Source organism: Marmota marmota, unplaced genomic scaffold, assembly GCF_001458135.2.
Source record: "Marmota marmota marmota unplaced genomic scaffold, marMar, whole genome shotgun sequence".
NCBI classification, from domain to species: domain Eukaryota; kingdom Metazoa; phylum Chordata; class Mammalia; order Rodentia; family Sciuridae; genus Marmota; species Marmota marmota.
Genome location: NW_026000005.1, coordinates 45,332,500 through 45,352,922, shown reverse-complemented (window position 1 = coordinate 45,352,922; position 20,423 = coordinate 45,332,500). Strand labels below are relative to the sequence as shown.

The following is a 20,423-nucleotide window of genomic DNA, read 5'->3' as shown; positions in this document are numbered from 1 at the left end:
CTTCTTTGTCTTTGTGTGTGTGTGTTGTGTTATTTTGTTTGAACTCAGTGTTGTATATGTCATTTATTTTATTTCAGTGTTTTAGGATTTAGCATTAAAGGTTTTATGTGAAAAATCTTGATTATTCCCACAGAAATGAAGGGTATGTTCATTGTTAGAAGAGAGTGGTTTGTTTCAGTAGTGTATTTCATGACTTAATGGGAGAATATTAACAGATTGGGCTTAAAACTTTTAGTTTCAATAATTATTTATGAGGTAGCCTATTAAGATGGAATTTTTGAGTTTTGTATGTATTTCAGGTCACCAAAACAAACACATAATTTCTAGCAGTATTTTTTTTTTCTTTCCTTTTTTGTGGTACTCAGGATTGAACCCAGGGCCTTGTCCATGCTAGGCAAGCACTGTACCAGTCCCTTTGTTTGTTTTAATTAGTTTTTCTTATTCTGAGACAGGGTTCATGCTGGCATTGAACTGGAGATGCCTCTCAGCCTTGAAGTAATAACAGTAGGCATAACAAATTGGTTAAGACAGTACCGAATATTCCCATAGCAAGAAGGAAAACATGTCAGGTGCTGTGGGGCACTCCCATAATTCCAGTGATTTGGGTAGCTGAACAGAAGAGTCACAAGTTCAGGCCAGCCTGGGCAATTTGGCAAGGCCATGTTTCAAAATAAAAATTACAGAGGGCTATAATAAAAATTACAAAGTTCAGTGATAGAGTATCCCTAGTTTCAATCCCCAGTACCAGTAAAAAAAAAAAAAAAAAATAGAAAAGAAAAAAATATCCAAGGGGAGGTGCCTTTCCAACTATGATTTTTGTTTACCTGGTAGAGGGGAGATTGTATATGTTAACGTGCATCCCCTACTTCCTTACTATTTATGGAACCCAGGGCACTGGGCACTCTAGGCAAGAGCTATACCGTTGAACTACAAGCCCCACTCTCATGTTAATCTTTTATTGTGATTCCAAAGTTTGACAGTCTGATTTCCTTCCTTAAGGATCAATTTTGACTTTTAAAGGCAGGGAGCACTTTGATAAACGAATGTGTTTGTGTTTGCCATTCTTTCTCTATTAAATCTCAAGAATTGTCCACAGATGGTTTGTGGACTGATAATAGTGCCGGTTGACAAGAGGAGGGAGGTATTAAGGTTCTTTAAAGACCATAGGTGAGTTATATTTATTTGAATGACTTACCACCCTATGACATAAAGTAGGTGTTTAATACCAGAAAGTGGGCAGATGAGAACTACCAACCTTGTTTAATAATAGCATTCTTTGCTTTTCAGAGTGAGAAAAACAGTATTTTGTACTATTCTGTACAGTATCTGTACTATTCAGGGTCTAGGTGAAATGGTATTGAGATGATGTTTGAAATACTGAAACTTCTAGAATAAATTCTGAAAAAAAAATTGGCCTTTTACTTCTTTAATGTAGTACAGTTGTTTTGTAGTATAATAGTACAACCAGGTTGTACTGTATTAACTATGTCTTCCATTTCTTGTACTCACAAAATGAGAATCTAAGAATGTAGGGGCCAGGCATTCATATTTTAACAAAGCTTTCCTACTGATTGCTTTACTCTATTAAAACACTATTGATTGTCTTTTAGAGCAAAAACTCACTTCTGACGTAATTTTGCTAGAAATTAACCCATGTTAATGGTGATTTTTTTTGGGTTAAGTTTCTACCAATTTGTCATATTTTTGTTTTATCACAGTATTGTTTTTATTCTTTAAAGAAGTGTAGATGCTTATCATGCAGTGAGCCCTTCTGTAAGATTGGCACTTTGATCTTTACTTGAATTTTCTTATTTGATCCTTACTCTATGAGGTAAATTCTTTATCCTCATTTTATTGATAGAGTGAGGCACAGAGAAGTGTATATGCACAGGGTTATACAACTTGGTGTTGCAGTGAGGATTCATACTTGGGCAGTTTGACTCTAAGAGCTTTGCACTTTGAAATGTGTTAGAGCAATCCACATTATTGTTTAAAAGGGAGTAATGAAGATTCCAGACTTCCAGACCCCTTTCTCAAAGGCAATGTTAACAAAACCTGTTTTATGAATCCTTCCCTTTTTTTCCCCTCTCCCTTCTTTTTTCTGGTACTGGGTGGGGATTGAATCCAGTGCCTTGAGAATGCTACAAGTATTCTACCAAAGTTAGGTTCCTGGCTCTTTTTTTTTTTTTTTTTTTNAGCATAATCTGCTCTAATGCCATCCATTTTCCTGCAAATTCTATGATTTTGTCATTTTTTAATGCAGAGTAATACTCCATTGTGTATAAATGCCACATTTTTTTTATCCATTCGTCTATTGAAGGGCATCTAGGTTGGTTCCACAGTCTTGCTATTGTGAACTGTGCTGCTATGAACATCGATGTAGCAGTGTCCCTGTAGCATGCTCTTTTTAGGTCTTTAGGGAATAGACCAAGAAGGGGAATGGCTGGGTCAAATGGTGGCTCCATTCCCAGCTTTCCAAGCAATCTCCATACTGCTTTCCAAATTGGCTGCAGGTTCCTGGCTCTTTTAAAAAGTTTTGAGGCAGGTCTTATGAAGTTGGCCAGGCTGCTCAGCTTGATCACTTCTTTCCTTAGTGGATTCCTTCCCCCAAACTCCCAATAGCAGGGATTACAGGCCTGTGCACCACATCAGAATCATTCCATTAATTTTTTTGAGGGTGGGTGGCGTGCCAGGGATTTATCTCGGGGCCTGGGGCATGCTAGATGAGCACTGAGCTACACCCCCAAATCCTATTCCATTAATTTTTTTAACACGTAGACAATATAAAAAAATATTTTTAGGATTACAGGCATTCTCCTGTATGTATGTATGTACATACAAAGATTTCCCCTAAAATATTGTGGGGAGATGCTGAGCTTCTACATATTAGTGCCTGTAAATTTTAACGTTTTTCTTCCTTTGTTTCCTTATTATTATTATTATTATTTTTTGACCATGCTGGGGATTGAACCCAGGGCACCCCATATGCTAGGCATGTGCTTTACCACACTGAGCTACATCCTCAGACATCTCTCTCGTGCTCATTCTTTCTTTCTTTCTTTCTTTCTTTCTTTGACAGGGTCTTGCAAAATTACCTAGCTGGCCTCAAACTTGTGATCATCTTATTTTGTCTCTGAGTAACTGGGATTACAGGCATGTAATCCCATGCCCAACCATTTCCCATTCTTTTCATATTTGCATAGTATTTTATCATTTTTTCTTTCCGAAATTGACAATTCTTAAATTAGTAATTTGAACTTTCTGATTATAATTTACTTTGTGGGCATGTGTGACAGAAAAGAACAATACTTTTCTACTGTAAAGGGTCAGCATATAACTCAAAAGAAAACCTTTTCGCATTATAGTTCACAGAATCTCTTTAAACAAAATCAAGTATCAAACTTGGTTATGATTAATTCACATTCTTTCTTGGCACCAATTTCTATAAAGTGTATGGTCATTGTTATGCTGCCTTCCCCAGTAAATACATATCAAGAAAGAACTCTAGTTGGAATTTTAAGGGAGGCTTAAGGCTCAAAAATTGTGAAAAGTTGGATTTATACAAGTAGTACTTTTCTTGTACCAAAGAGTGAGCCCAGAGTTGCTTAACCACTTAGCCTCGTGCCCACCACCCCGCCTTTTGTTATTTTTATTTTGAGACAAGGTCTCCTCAGCCTCCTGAGTTGCTAGGATTACAGGCATGCTCCACTGTGCCTGGCACAGGGGTACTTTTTATGATTGTAATTATTGGCTTGTTTTATCAGTGAAACTAATCTAATTATTATTTTATCTGTACAATAATTACATTTCTTATAAAAACCAAGAAAGTTTATACTGGTGAAGAACTGTTTTGAGCTAAATCGATATGAAATACATTCATCATTTCTTGTTCCTGACAATCCTGTAAGATGGGTAATATACTGATTTTATAGAAGAGGCAAATGAAATCTTGAATTTATTTGTCAAAGCTTATGATCAGCAGAGCTGGTATTGAAATCCATGATATCTGGGACCTTTGCTCAGTTTATTGTACTTCACATGCTTTCTTTTCACCTCTGCACTAAGATAAAATAGTTTTGCTGGATGTAGTGGTACACTCCTGTAATCCAGGTACTTTGGAGGCCTCTAACTTGTAAAGAATCACAAACAACTTGTGATTCTTCACAAGTTAGAGGTCAGCCTTGGCAACTTCATGAGATCCTGCCTCATAAACCAACAACAAAAGGGCTGGGGATGTGGTAGGGAGCCCCTGGGTTTAATCAAGGGTACTTAACAAAAAAAATTCATTTCCTTTGTATTATTTCATTTGTTACATCAGTGATGTGAAGTATTTATGACTGTTGTTTTTAATTCTTTGGTGAGGATTCTGAGGCTTAATGGATGTGATTTTTATAAAGGCAAACTCCTTTAATACTTGTTGTGTCACAGGACTTGAGGCAAGGTGTTTTGACTTTAGGTGCAGTGCTCATTTCTGTTGTCCTACTAGAGATTCAGGTCTCTATATAATACTAGAAATGTGGAAACAGGCATCTTCTCCTGTTCTGTTTTCATTGAATATTTTCATTGATAATTTCTTGGCTATTCCATGATAAATTTTGGGTGCTAGACCACATACCTTGAGTTTGTTTTTTTCCTACCATTTTGTAACACATTGGTGTCTTACACCTCAGAGTGCAGCATTGCTGGATGCTGTCAAGTCAAATTTGCGTTAAATTTCCTCCTTTGGTACTCCTCGTTTCTTCTCTGTGTTGTGTTGTGTACATCTAATTTTGTTGTTTTGTTTTTCTTTTAGTGAATGGTAGTGTCTAGAAAGGGTATGTCCCTTCAAGAGAGAGGTGCCAATGTCCAACCGGCCTAATAACAATCCAGGGGGGTCACTGCGACGTTCACAGAGGAACACTGCCGGGGCCCAACCACAAGACGACTCAATAGGAGGAAGGTATGTATTTCATGGTAATTTGAAAAGAAGTTGGGAATAAAAGGAACCATTCTTAAGGACTAAAACTTGAGTAATGATCCTAAAAATGGCTAATTTTTCCTGATTTCCATGAAACACCCAACTGAAACTCAAAACTAATGTCTGACTCCTTCCCTAAATATGGAAGGCTGAAAAAATAGTTTTCCATCATTGACATATCAAACCTAATTTAAGGTTGTTAGCATATGATGTGTTGGGTTTGTCTTTTCTTTCTACTCTAGTACATGCTACAGTACATTTTTCCGTCATTTAGATCTTTATTGCATGTTTTGACTTGATAATACTTATTGAGTGGAAGTTTGATTTGTTTTAAGAATTTGTGACATCCAGCTTTTGGGGGTTTATCCTCATTATACCTTTTGACCACATATGAATGTGGTCTGAATGATGAAGTATTCTGATTTTGTTAGCACTTGTCTTCTATCTCTAGTAATCTGGTGTTGATCTTTTTTATTTTCTTTCCTTTTTCTCCAATTGGAGTAGTTTTACATGAAGTAGAGCAAACAGTCAGATGTATTCTCTGTATTATAAATTTCTGGATCTGATTGAGCTACGGACTATCATTCTGGGTAAAAATTGCTCAACTCTGTTTGTAAGCTGAGTTCTCTAATCCAGGGGACTATGGAATGACCATATTTGGCTTGAAGTAGATAGGAGGAAATTGTTACAGGATTGCCTGATGTAATTTGAGGCATAATCATGTATGTGATTTGTTTGGTAAATTATTTAAGTACTTTTAAAGTTCAAATATAAAGAACAAATTGAAACATACCATAGCAACATCAGACTATTTAAGTGGTTAATAAGTGGACTTTGGAGTAGGACAGTTCTATGTGATTTCTACCTCTGCCATTAAATAGTTGTGAGTATTCTATATGTGGGTTTGAGGAAATCTTAGTTTATTAGTCTGATTAATGGAGATAACTTTTTATAAGATTATTGTCTTTTTGTTCTGGCACTGGGGAATGAATATGGTGGGTCTTGACTACTGAGTTACAGCCCTTTTCATGTTTTGAGTGAGGTCTTGCTAAATTGTCCAAGGTTAGACTTGAACTTGTGATCCTCCTGGTTCAGCCTCCCTCCCAAGGTTGGTAGGATTAAAGACAGGCATGCACCATCGCACTCTCTTTTTTATTTTTTAATTTGAGATGGTCTCACTAAATTGCTGAGGCTGGCTTGGAACTTGTCATCTTTCTGCCCCAGTCTCCTAAGTAGCTGGGCTTAAATAGGCATGTGCGCTCGCCCAGCTTTTTATAAATATTTTTGTTTTGTTTTGGATTCTGGGAATCCACCCCTTTCTACTTGGGAGGCAAGGGCTCTACTACTAAATCACACCACTAACCCAGGTTATTGCTTAACTTACATATGATAGTATGCCAAGCTTTTAGCACCATGCTTGGTGGAGAGTACTGTTCTGAAAACTTTAGCTTTTTACATTCAGATTGTTTTTTGAAGTAGCCACCTTAATTTTATGATGATTTTAAAAAACATTCCTTCCATTTATTATGAAGAGTACTACATACTCATTTTGAAGAAATTTGAAAATACAGAAAATTATATTTCCACATTCCATATGATGTGGTTACTATTAATACAGCAATATATCTTCTCAGACTAAAATTTTTAAACTATGTCTATATGTGCATATGTGTGCACATAAATAACTTGTATCTTTTGAATAACTAATTTTATACATATTAATCTTCAGATTGTATTTGGATGATTACACATGAACTGACAAACATTTTGGGTTGTCTTAGTGCATTGGTACTCCTGGGTTTAATCTCTAGTACCACCACCAAACGAAAAAAAAAAAGGTTCTTTGAAACCTGACTTTTCAAAATTTTTGTGTTCAACTGTGTTGTGTGGCCATAGCACAGTTTAGTAATTTAGTAGTAACTTTGGATATTTACCCTCCCCCCCAATTTTTGTATATGGATAATTATCAGGATACAGAAACTAAGAAATTGGGCCAAAGAACCTTATCAAATTTAACTAAGAATGCAAATTAGAAGGTATTAGAATATCATTCTGCCTTCTTTTTTGTAAGTTTTTTGTAAGTTTTTCTGTAAGTAAAATCTCAGATCAGGGAAGGGACTTTGAAGGTCTTCTCATCAAACTCCAGACTAACTTTTGCAATCCCTATAGAATGTGGTATATTAGCTGTTAACCTAATATCTAAGAAACTTCTCCAGTGATTTTTGGGAATGAAAGAATTTGTATTATTTGGGTGAGAAAAGTTATGACTATATTTTCGTTCTCTTCATGTGATTTCCATTGGTCAGCTTTCCTAAGTAAAATGTTGTTATGGTGGTTTTGTTTCCTGAAAACAGTGGCTCTGCTTGTAAAGATATTCATAACCAACAGTGATTGAAATAATGATTGTAACAGGATGTTACCACAGTAGCATTAGTGAAGTGTTTTATATTTAAAAGATTGTTGAACATATTCTTTTAATTAACATTCACAGAAACTCTGTGTACCAATATGGGGTTTCTATTTATTAAATATAATCCCTATCTTATAAATGCAGAAGCTCCCTCACCCACGTGCAGTCAGTAGTCAGGACTCACTTCCAAACTGCTTGACATGAAAGTTTGCCATTCATTATGCCAACCTGTTTTCACTACACAGACCACTTGATTCATATAATGAAGGACTTAGAATAGAGGATAAAGTACTTTCAACTGAAGAGTGTTAATTTATTCAGGTTAGGATTTAAGAAGCAGGTTTTAAATATCCTTTATAATAAACCAGTAAAAGTGGAAAAAGAAGTAGGTTTTACTCCTAGAATTTTTGAATTAATTCATTTTTTATTTACTCTGTTTTCCATATCTGCATCAAACTGCTGCCTTTGTAGCCTCCCTTTGCTGACCACTCCTACCTTTCTCCCAAATCAAGGTCACTTATTTTTTCCTAGGGATAAATGTAAATTATTATTCTAAGATAAAAGAAAGTAGAATCTTTGGAATATATTTTAATCTCTCATGATTATTCCCCTCTGCTTTTTTCACTCATCCATCATTACCATCTGTAAACTAGATATCTTACTCCTCTTCTATAATTTTTCTCATTCCTTTCTCTCTGTGAATTTTTGGATGATAGCTGATCTGTTCCTCTCTTTTCTGTTCTCTTTTTCTTCTTTAGGAAATCACTACCTTCCACTGCTTCTCTGTTGGCTTGCTCTCAGGGATACTTCTAGCCTTTTCCACCTCTAGCACAGGTATTTGTAGGTTACCCCTTAGTTTTTTCATTATATTATGTGCTTTCCACCTGTTTTTCTCAAATGTCAGTGGTGGGATTGAATTCACTTTTATAGCAATTTTGCTTAAAGTTCACTTAGTGGTAGTTTCTTTTTAAATTTGTTCTAATTAGTCATACATGACAGTAGAATGCATTTTGACACATTGTACCCAAATGGAGTATAGCTTCCCTTCTTCTGGCTGAACATAGAGTCACACCAGTAGTGTAATCATACATATATTTAGGGTCATAATGTCCATCTCATTCCACTGTCCTTCTAATCCTACACCCTCTCCTCTTCCTTTACTCCCCCTTTCTGCGTAATACAAAGTTCCTTCATCCCTCCCTTCACCCCCATTATGGATTAGCATCCACTTATTAGAGGAAATATTCAGCCTTTGGTGTGTTTTTGGGTTTGGCTTATTATGCTTAACATGTTATTCTCCAGCTCTATCTATTTACTTGCAAATGCCATAATTTCATTCTTGAAGGCTGAGAAATATTCCATTTTGTATGTGTACCACATTGTTTTTATTATAAAAGTAGTATATGGAGAAGAGAAAATTGGGAAGCTTCAGGAAAATTAAATAATACGAATCCTACCACTCAGACAACCATGGTTCATATTTGTACTCCATGTTGTAATAATCTTTTCTGTACATATACTTCCAACATTAAAATATTAGAGATAATGTAGTAACCAGTTGTCACTAGATATATTTTTTTGTAATTCTATAACATTATTCCATGAGAATTCTCAATGGCTTCATAATTTTCTTTGATATGAAAGCCTGTGATTCAAATTTGGACTTCTAGTCTGGCTTCTCAAGTGTTTTGCTGTAAGAAATATGGATATTCTTGTTACATTTGAGTGAGATTCTGCTTCTATTAAATTCTTGAATATGGATTTATAGGCTTTTTTTTTTGATTTATAGGCTTTAAGGGTATGAATATCCTTAATGGATTGCCAAATTGTCTTTAAGAAAGATGGGACCAGTTTATACTCCTAATACTTTCTGAGAGTGCTCATTTCTACAAATCCTAGTCAATATAGCACCTTTTTTGTTTTTTCATATTTTTATTGGTGTATTGTAGTTGTGCATAGTGATGGGATTTGTTATGTATTTTTACATCCACCCAATATAACAGTATAATTTGGCCAGTACCATTCCCCAGCATCCCTCCTGAGCTTACCATTTTTAAAAGAAAAGTTTGCAGAAAAAAGGATTCCTTTCGCTAAAGTTAGCATTTCCTTAGTTATTATAGAATTGAAAATCTTGCCACATTTTGGTCATTTTAATTTATTATTTGTGTGTTATTTGTTAGTATTCTTAGTTTTAATTTCAGAGATGCTTCTTTTTTATTTTATTTTTTAAATTGTAACCCTTGGGGACTTGCCAAAATATTTTTTCTTAGTTTTATTTTTATGTTTTATTTTAATTTACAGAAGTTTATAAAATCAGGTAATCAAGTCTACATCACTGTCTGTTTTTTCTTTGCCTTCTCCATATCAAAAATAATAATTCTTCTCAGTTCATTATGAGTTATTTTTACATTTGACTATAGTCTATTGAAATTGTTTGAAGTGTGAAAGGAAATGGTTGACTCTAATCCATCCAACCCCTTATTTCCTTTCAAAATTTGCCTACAAAAATTTAATAATAATTCATTACTGTGTCAAAAAGTTACTTGTGAGAACTATAGGCTATGGCTTTTCATTAACATTTTCAAAGCTGAGGATTTTAAAATCAGCATTTATTGTATACAAAGAAATAGTTTTATTTTTGTTTAAAAAGTGTTTCAAAGGGATGAAACATGGGAAAGAACAAGAAGATGTATACCTTCCAGAGATAATCCCTTACTTAACATTTTGCTTTTTATTTGTCTTTGAAATACAGTTTGGCATGTAGCTGATTTCACCATACATAGTAGTATGCTCTCCTGCTCTTTTCACCCAGCATAGTAACATAAACATTTGCCTATGTCCTTATGATCTTTTGGTAATGTTTATAGGTGAATGAACACCATAACTGAAAGAATATGGATTTACCATGATTACATTTCTATGTTTGAGATAACTAAATAGTCACAGTGGAAAAGTTGTTTGCTCATGCATGCTTAACTGTTTGTATTTCAGACATCTCTGCAGTATAGGCTCCTGAAAGTGAAATTGCTTTTTCAAAGGGAGCTATTTATGGTCAACTTGTTTTAATCTTTTTTCTCCAGTTTACATTATCACCATCACAAAGAGTAGTGCTTTTTAAAATTGTTCATGTTATCTTCATTTTGTATTTTTCTACTAGTGTGAAACTCAAAAGTTTTGTTTTACTGGTTTTACTCATTAAGTTTTATTCCCTAGTAATGAGATTAAACATTGAAAAAAATAGAATTAAGGGGTAGGTCTGGCTAACATTACCCAACTTGTGATCCTTCTGTCTTGGCCTCCTGAGTAGCTGTGACTGTAGGCCTGTGTCACCAGGCCTAGCTGGGGATACAATTTTTTCTCCCTCTTTTTTAAAAAAGTAATTATTAGTGCATTTAATTGTACAAAGAAATAGGTTTCATTGTGACAGTTTTATATAAGTATATATGTTATTTGTATCTGCCCATTTCCCAGTTTTTCACCCCCTACCCCAAACTCTATTCTTCTTCCCTAATAGTCATGTCTTCCTTCCCCCCCCCCCCAGAATACTTTTTTATGTAAATATTCTCACATGTTATCTCCCTTTGTACTACAGGAGAATTGACCTTTTATTTGTTTAGCTTATATTTATTGGTTCATTGTATAAAAACTATAGTCCAAGTCCCTAAAGGTTGGCTTGGAGAAGTATAAGGCAGTCTTATTATTTAGCAAGAGAGGAATTACAGGGCAGAAGAGAGGTGACTCACAACCTGTAGGAAGTGGCAACTTGAATCCTATAATTTCCATCTCTTTATAAGGATAAAGAAGATTTATAGAAGGGATAGACTTTTGAGTCTTTAAAGACAGGAGATTTGGATAATAGGACATTCATCATAGCTTTAAATTTTTATTTGAATACATTTATCTATTTTTTGGATGAGGGTACTATGGATTGATCCCAGGGGATGCTTTACTACCTATTGAGCTATACCTCCAGCCCTTTTTATTTTTTATTTTAGGACAAGGTTGCTGAGGCAGGTGATCCTCATGCCTCAGCCTCTTGAATTGCTGGGATTTTATTTGTGCACCACTGCACCTGGTACATTTATTTCTTTTTTAAGAGAAGAATATTTCATTATGTTTCATTTATTCTGTTTCGTTATGCTTGCTATTTTCATTAACTATATTGTACAGATTTTTTTACATGTCACTATCAGGAAAATTATGTTATTTTGATGTTTGTATAATTTTCCCTTTATGTATGAATGAATTAATGCTATCACTCTTTTTATGACCGTTTGGTTTCAGGTGTTACTTATAGCAAGTGATAACTGCACTGAGCAGCCTTATTATCACTGTAAACTTGTATTAGTACTTCCTTTCTTATTTGCTCTTTTTCAGAAAGTTGTCTTCTATGGGACTAGCTAACTACACTTAGTTATGCTAGGATTTTTTTCTCTTTTCTCATTTTTAATTGTATTTTCTAATGTGTTCTGATTTTCTAATATTATAAAGAAAATTGGGATGAAATTGTACTTATATTTGAATTAGGGTGTTTCTAGTGAAATAGTGAAGCTGTACTTAAGACTGATTCGGGTCAGGCTCAGTGTACCCAATTAAATTTCCCCTCCTTTAATTTCATTTTTGAAAAAAATTCAATACTGCAAAACACGTTTTATATAATACCCCATACCAAACTTGATTAAAATCTTTTGGTGTCAGATCAAAATTTGGTAATAGAAATAATTACTCTTTATTTAAAATACCTTGTAATGTCTCTTTTTAGTGTTTTTTTTTTAAATTACTGTGTGTACCATTTAATGGGTAGCTGTGATTCTGGTTCAGATCCCCCCTAAACCTACTCAGACATTGGCCCTAGGCCACATGTACAGATTAGAGAAACCAGACCCACTTGGGAGGGACTAGCAGCCCCTCCTTTGGGGATCACTCAGCAAAGCACACTTTAAAATAGAATTATTACAAGAGAGTTCTATTTTACAAGAGAGAGAAAAACAGGACCTTGAAAGTTAAACCATTACAAAGGGCAGTGACCTTTACCAAAACCAAAGTATCATATATGCTAACATATAAGTAAAAATATTGGATTTAAAACCTTAAGAAATCCCTAGCACCACTAAAAACAAATAAATAAATAAATAAAACCTTAAAAATGTAAAAACCAGATGTTATTAGTTGTGGGCCATGGGGTTTTCCACTTGTCCTATAGTACTTTGCACTCAAAAGGCAGAGGGGTGGGTCCACTACTGTGTTTGATCACCTTGCTGCCAGGCTGAGATAAACAACATGGCACAACCCACTCCAAGGCTCAATTGGCAAATTGCTGCTTTTGTGGCTGTCACTTCCCTTCATGCTCTGGTCAGTGTTGCTTACAGGAGTAGCCAGGGACAAGGATAGCTCTTTATTCTGGGGTTCCTGAACATGCTGTAAGAGTGCTCGAGATGGGAAATGCACAGGCCAAGGCTACTCCTTGAACTCTAGGCTGAAAGCAGTTCTTCTGGAGTTTGGCCTCCCAACCCACCCACTGGGAACACTGGTTGTCCTCATTAGCAGGACTGGGCTAGTCATGGTGCATGGGCAGCTACTCCCCGCAGGCCTGATTAGAGTGGGGGATTGGAGGCAGCTGCTCCTCTCGAAGCCCAGAGACTGGTTGGCTGTGGCTGGGCTTCGCTTCTTTGATGTACAGCTCCAGAAGGACATTGGTGGGGTTCTTATCTATCCTATCCCTGGGCATATCATGGCTGAGCAGCCAGCCTGGTGTTGGGCCCCAGCATGAGCTTGGCATTGCTTGGCTGGCTCCCATGCCAGAGCAAACCCACATCAACAGTGGTCTGGATGTCTAGCACGGCCATCAACACTGTCATGCCCTTGGCCAGCAGGCTGACCAGTGAGAACCCCTAGTGAGAACCGTAGATTTGGATGTGCCACTTTCAGCAGGCCCTGAGTGAAGGGCATGTCTGCTGGTGTTGCATACTCGGGCGCAGGAGGTGAGGGTGGCAAGGACAGTTAGGGTGGCTCGAGGGAGAGCTTGTCGAGCATGCCCAGCTCACACACCAGCTGGATGTCCTCCTTTATGGTGGTCCAGGGACAAAACGGGTAGTTCAGTGGCCTCAAAGTATAGGAAGGAGTCCCCATGTTGGCACCAGGCCTTCAGCAGCCAGGTGAACAGAGTTTTGTAGCTGGCCAACAGAGTCTTAACAGTAGCAGTTGAAGGTGGCATCGTGGGTTAGGTCAACTAGTAGCAATGCTTGGAAAAGACAGAGAAAAACAGGACCTTGAAAGTTAAACCATTACAGCTGCCCGGAATTCAAGGAAAGAGCTGGGCCCCCCTGTACTCCCACGGAATCCAGGTGATCATAAGTGTGATCATAAGCTCCTTGGTGTTCTGCTTGAAGTGCTGAGAAATGGCCAGTGTACATATAGTAGCAGTCTCCCTGGTCCATCTGGGTGGGCAGCAGCGCACTCTCAGCCATGATCACAGCAGGAGGGAAAGCAGGACAGCCAGACACTTGGAGAAACCATCAAGATGGGATGATTGTGAGTTGCCCCTCTCTAGAATATACACCCTGTCCTGCTACTCTTCAAAGCATCATTCTTTAGTATTTTTGGTCACGCTGTTCTCTTTAACATGTTTGCCTTCTATATCCAGGCCTTATATTAGTGATATGCTACTGGATTTTCAAGGTTCAGACAAAATTTCTTTTGATGTGGCCTATACTTACCCTGCTCCAGTCTCAGAAATCTTATAAATATCCCACAGCACTTTGAACTGCTTTTAACACATTTATTTTGGTACCATGTTGAGGGTACCAAGGAACTACAGACAGACTTGATATCTGCCTGGCTGCTTCCATTGTATTTCTTTGTCGTTATTATGTCCATGCTCCTCTTTTTCATGTCTTACCAAGCATATTTTGCTGTCTATTTATACATCTCATTTCTTTCTTTGTGCCTTTTGTTATTGTTAAGGCTTTTTAAATTTTTATTTTTGTTGATATTGGGGATTAAACCCAGGGGTGCCTTTATCACTCAGCTGTATCCCTAACCCTTTTAATTTTTGAGAGCGTATCTTGCTAAGTTGCCTGGGCTTGCCTTAAACTTGAGATCCTCCTACCTTAGCCTCCTGAGTCACTGGGGCTGTTATATGCCACTTTGCTGGGTGTTTCTAGGCTTAACTTGAGGTCTCTCATCTTCTCAACATAGGTCAAGTTCTCTTTCCAAGCATTATACTATTTGCATGGGTGTATGTGTAGATGTTCCATCTGGCTCTTCTTCTTATAATAGTAGTCCTTCTCTGTGTAGATGTCCTTCTCTCCCATGGTCTTTCTCTGACTGGCCATTGCCTAGATTTTGATCAGAGTGGGGAGAATGTACAATACCTCATTTTTTTGAGCACAGTGATGGGACTGGTGTCGTTATATGATAAAAGCTGAATAAAATTGGAAGCTTTAGCCTTTTCCTTTCTGCTTGCAAAGGTGGGAAGATGTGACTCCAAAGTTGGCAGTTGGCTTTTTTCCTGTGTTACAAAAGAAGATGGGCTGGCAGAGAATAGCAAAGGTATTAAGAGAGTATGTGTTTATTAAAGTTCTGACAAGTTTCAGTTCCACAGTTCTTTAGAACTTGGGTGGACACTTGCCTTTTTTAGGCTTAATTTTTCTACTGTTTTGATTCTGGAGATATGTAATTTAATTAAACCTCTTTTGGCAGGTTAGAATCCTACCTTAATACACTTGAAATACACAGTCAATGTAAGACCATATTCATTTATTTGTAGAATAGCATGTGCAATGCTTTCTAAAGCATTGTACTTACATAAATAAGAGTACGGTATCTTTTGACATAAGCAGTTTCAACCTGGTAGGGGAAAGGTGCATGCAAGCTGCTACTAGAGGCAGTCAGGTGAGAAACTTTTCTAGTGGTAACCTATTGATCTGGGCTCTGAAGGCTGAGTAGTGTTTAAAAAGTCACATATAGGCTATGTTGTATTTACTTGATGTGGATTTATTAGTTAGAGAGTTTGGATTTTATTTCCAGGTGTTCAATGAATACTAGTTTTGGTTAGAAATCAGGAGATTTGTTTTCCAGGCACTTCTAGGAACAGAAATATGAGAGCTTGGGTGGGGGTGGGGGGAGAGGGTGTGTGTGTGTGTGTGTATCCTAAATGATAATGAAAATGATTGCTGGATATTGTGGTACAAGCCTGAAATTCCAGCAACTCTGGAGGCTGAGACAGGAGGATTGTAAGTTCAAGGAAGTCTCAGCTAATTAGCAAAGACTCTGTCTCAAAATGAAAAGGACTGGGAATGTAGCGCAATGGTAGAGTGTCCCAAAGTTAAATTCCTTGTACAGGAAACAGAACTTGATCAGCTGGAGTGAAGGCAGAATTGAAATAGGACAGTTAAAATGGGCTATGTAGTAAGGTGGGCTAGAACAAACAGCTCCTAAACATTAGTAGTTTATAAGCTAGTGACTGAAAAGTTGTTTATCTTATATCAGCTGAAGGCTGTACTCCATGTCTGAACCTTAAGATTCTGAGATTGTTGGTGTGTTGCTAGTTTCCTTGCTGAGGCAAGAGAAGGTGGTAAACAAAAAAAACAAAACCTCAATCTCTCCACAACATCCTCCATAGAAATTATTCATTTCTGCTTACATTCCTTCGACCAAAGCAAATCAAATGGCTACACATGATTTCTATGTGATTTGACAAGTAGAAACCTATCATTTGTTTGGAAATAGGAGAACTATAATACTTGTGATATACCTGTAACAGGTTAACTATTATTTTGCATTTTTATTTGCATATCTGTGGTAATTTGCTTCCTTAAAATGCTGCTTAATGAAACATCATAGTTTGGGTATGTTCTTTCCCTTCTACTTAACCAAGATGAGTGCCTTTCAATTTTTAAATTCTTTGTTCCTTCTCTTTCTTTATTCTGTCCTTTGTTTTTATTTGAATGGACATTCAAGTTTCATCTGGTTGGGGAGGGAGAAGAGTGTTGGGGGAGACATGATGTGATGTGAAGTGAATGTGACTTCAGTGTCTCTTATAACTGAATTTGAACCCTTTTAAGAACAATTTATAGTAGAATTGACTGAGTAATTTGTAGCTTCTTTCAGTTTTAGGATATCTCAGTGCTGCAGTTGCACAGTGTGTAGTTTTAAGCTGTGGAATCATATAGGGGCACACTTTTCCACTTGAAGCACTGCTTTGGTAATGCTGAGAAAGCTAGTCTGTCCCATCCAGCCTTGGAGCCCAGAGACAAGATCATTGCATTGTGTTAAACACTGGCATGGTTGCCTTGGTCTACAGAGGAACAGAGGCCACTTTCCTCTAGATGGAAGTTGTAAACATTTGCTTTTTAACAGTGTCCATATTCAAGTCTTTTCTTGGGCCTACTAAATAATATCTTAACATTTAAAAAGTTTTCTTGGCCATTTATATTTCCTGCTTTAATTATCAATAGTGAAATTGAAGGGCTGGAGATGGAACGGACTAGTATAGTGTTTACGTGGTGTGCGTGAAGCCCCAAGTTCTATTTTTTCCCCCCAAAAGATAAAAAAGGGTGGGTGAAGTTGAGTCTATAATTCACATCATAAAAATGTATTAACTTAAAGTGTTGAGCTCTCATCGATTATTTCATGTCCTTTGCTGAGGATTTGCTTTCATTCTTATAGTATTCCATACTCAGAATGTCTTCCTGGAAAAGTTCAGTGTGACCAAAAAGTGAATATATACAAGTGCTTCTCAACACTAACCAGTCTTTGCATCACATTTGCAAAGCTGTTTTCTTTCTTAAAATACAGAAAGCAGGATGAATGCTTTTTAGAAGATTTAAAGAAAAAGCCTACTTTTTTTTCCACCTCATATAGCACCTCCAAACTCTTAAGTCATTTGTTTTGACCTATACACAGAATGGATAGGAAAAATTTAATAATTGTAGATGCAGACCTTTTGTTTTGACTACTGAGCCTCTACTTTTAGCTGTGCTGTTGCAGATTTAGGGAGTCAAATACCTGGGTTCAGTATTCCCTTTTCCTGCCTAGGAGCTGTGTGTGTGGCAAGAGCCTCCCTTCTCACACCCTTAAAATGGGAATAAGAAATGCATTGGGTGTCATTTGAGAATTAAGTTTGATAATGTATTTAATATAAATGTAATAGCATATTGACAAAATTTAACTTGTGGTCATCTGAATAGATTTTTACCTAGGCATTTGTCAGTCATTTTAGTTTATGAGCTACTGAGTACTGCATCACTGATTTATCACCAATCACTTTTTGGTTATTTAGCCGTTTTTGCCCTACCTCCCACTACTTTTCAAATGTCGGGTTGAAAGTTTCCAGCCTTTTTAGGGACATTTTCCCCCATGGTTTTGATTCTGTACGATCTCTCTACCTGTTTTCTTTCCACAATAATGAAAATTCTTACAGTTTACTCATGCATACTCATTGTACCCAGGTCATTGAACATGTTGATATGTTGCTTTTGCACATTGCCCTGTCAATCTCTTACTGTAAATTATCATCAGAGAAAAGAGAGATCCTTCAGTAATACAGACAGAAATTTTCCCTGTCTAGCCTTAGCCTGTTCTTTCAGCCTTGTTTGCTTATGGATCTCTGTGTTCAGGGCAATTCATATCATTTTTTGCCAGGTGACATGTGGGTTTTGTAGTTTCTGATCTCTTCTTTTGTCTTGGTATACTGCTTTTGATTAGAACACTCCTTTTTGTATCACTTTCTTTGTCAGGGCCAGGCTTAAAAGCTGCATGGATTATAAAACCTGTATTCTCTTGGTAGAGGTCATTTTTCCCTTTCTTGGGAACTTTAGTCAAGTACCTGGTGGTAGATCACTTGGTCTTATGAGACTGTGTCCTCTTTGAAGAGAGCAACTAGACTGTGTTATACATATTTCTGTGAGCTGTCATGAATTGAACATATTTGTTGGTAAACCTTTACATCTGTTGTGAATATGTTGTAAAATCTTCATATATTATCACATCTTCCTCTTTAATTCAAAGGTCTTTCCCCATTTTAGTAAATGTATCAACATTGTGGAAAAATTACTAAGCCTGGCTTTAAGATAATCTTGAAAGCACATAACCCAGGCCAGCCTCATATTTGTGATCCTCCCATCTCATCTTCCCAATTACTGGAATTATAGGCAGGTGCCATCATGCCTATCAAATTTAAACATTAAACCTACAATAAGGAATTACCTATTTGTAACTAGCCACTTTCTTCAGTTTGTACAAAGTTTTAAGTCTCCTTTGTTTCCTGTGGGTTAGAATTGTGTGTATTTTTTTTTTTTTTAAGGATGCTAGGATTTGAATGCAGGGCCTCAGCCATGCTGTAAGCATGTCATTTATCACTGAGCTATGCCACAACCCCTAGAGATATTTCTTAATCCTTTTGGCTATTGAGGATTTTACTAAATAGCAGCAAAAATGATTAAATTATATAAGGGTACAGGCAATATTGTATGCCTTAAAGTCAACAAGAGGCACTTGAGACTTGCTTTCACAAAAAAAAAAAAAAAAATTTTTTTTTTCCTTTTGGAAATTGAATTGAATTCCCGGTCACCACATGATAGGTAAATTCTCTGCCACTGAGCTGTACCTCCAACCCATTTTATTTTATTTTGACAAAGGAACTCACTAAATTGCCCAGGCCAGGCTTCAACTTGCAATTCTCCTACCTCAGCCTCCTGAGTGGCTGGGATTAGCAGGCATGTACCACTAAGCCTGGCTTTAAGATAATCTTGAAAGCACATAACCCAGGGTTACTATAGTCTGTTCTTTTGCACTCATATGCTTGTTAAACAGGGAAATGATGTCAGTATAATGTGGAAGTAGTTTTGGTTTTTAGGTAATTTTTTCACAATGTTGATACATTTACTAAAATGGGGAAAGACCTTTGAATTAAAGAGGAAGATGTGATAATATATGAAGATTTTACCAAACCCTGCAAGTTTTGCAGAATTGATTTAAACATACCATTTAGTATAAATCATAGATAGGTAGATCAGGGGCTCCCAGAATCACTGTACTTTATAATGCTAAAACTATGCTGAGAGTGCTGGGGATATAACCCAGTGGTACAAGTGCTTGTTTGTGGTGTTTGTGGTGCTGTTTTGATCCACAGCACCACAAACAAACCAACCAAAATAACTCGGGAATCTCAAAGCCATTTGCTCTTGTGTTTATGAAAAAGATAGGTGAAAAGAAAGTTTACCAGAGAGGAGGAGTTTTGATCTTGTTGAAACGTGTCTTAAAATGTCTTTAAAATTTTACATTTAAATGAAAATGTAAAAAAATAAGATGCCAAAGGATGAATTGACCAGTAACTCTTGCATATGTTAGTAGAGTTTTAATCTGTTAATCTGTCTTATTTGGGTGCAGGAGGGTGTTAGGGATTAATCCCAGGCTTTGTGCATGCTAGGCAAATGCTCTAACTGGAGTCACCCCCCTACCACAGCCCTAGATTTGGTCTTACATTAAAACTGATGATGTTTCAGTAGGACTCACTATAAAATAACATAGGTTTGAGTGTTTGTGTCCAATCTAATTTTGATCACTATCCCTGTACCTTGTAATTAGTTTTAGGGGCTGGTATATATATAAAATATATAAATTCATATATGTATGTATGTATGTTTTCTTTTAATAACATGAGATTTTTTTTTTTTCAGGAACATTCATATGCTGTTGCAGAAACTCCTGAAAACAAACACAAACACACACACACACACACACACACACACTTTCTCTCTTTCTCTCTCTCTGATTTACTTGATGGGCTCACTCTAGTGCTCATTAGTTTGTCATGAATTTTCTATGCTATTCTGCAAATTTGAATTATAGAGAGTATAAATTTTACTAGACCTAAAGAGATTATGCTTCTTAATAAAAATTAACGTTCCGCATCAGGACACGATAAACAAGGGAATTGGTAAAATGATCTACAAGGAGGCAGCAGCCAAGATTACTGTGGTGTTCTAACCGACTCTTCTAGATTGGACATCATCAGTTTATGGAGGTTTACTAGGCAATAGTCTTAGTATTAGT

General features: G+C 36.6%; 1 protein-coding gene and 1 pseudogene across 26 annotated transcripts in view; one reads left to right on the top strand and one right to left on the bottom strand.

The window, feature by feature from the left end:
* Nucleotides 1–20,423, top strand: part of Trip12 (thyroid hormone receptor interactor 12) — a 150,864-nt gene that overhangs the window by 35,207 nt on the left and 95,234 nt on the right. For 23 of the 26 annotated variants that reach the window (XM_048808690.1, XM_048808688.1, XM_048808695.1 and 20 more), the window contains one exon: nt 4,793–4,939. In XM_048808690.1, coding sequence (XP_048664647.1) covers nt 4,842–4,939 — 98 coding nt within the window. In that variant the 5' untranslated portion in view covers nt 4,793–4,841. Of the gene's footprint in view, nt 1–4,787; nt 4,940–20,423 lie in introns of those variants that run through there. The other 3 variants (XM_015481495.1, XM_048808691.1, XM_015481490.2) reach the window with 2 other exon arrangements.
* LOC125618281 lies at nt 12,922–13,834 on the bottom strand (annotated as a pseudogene).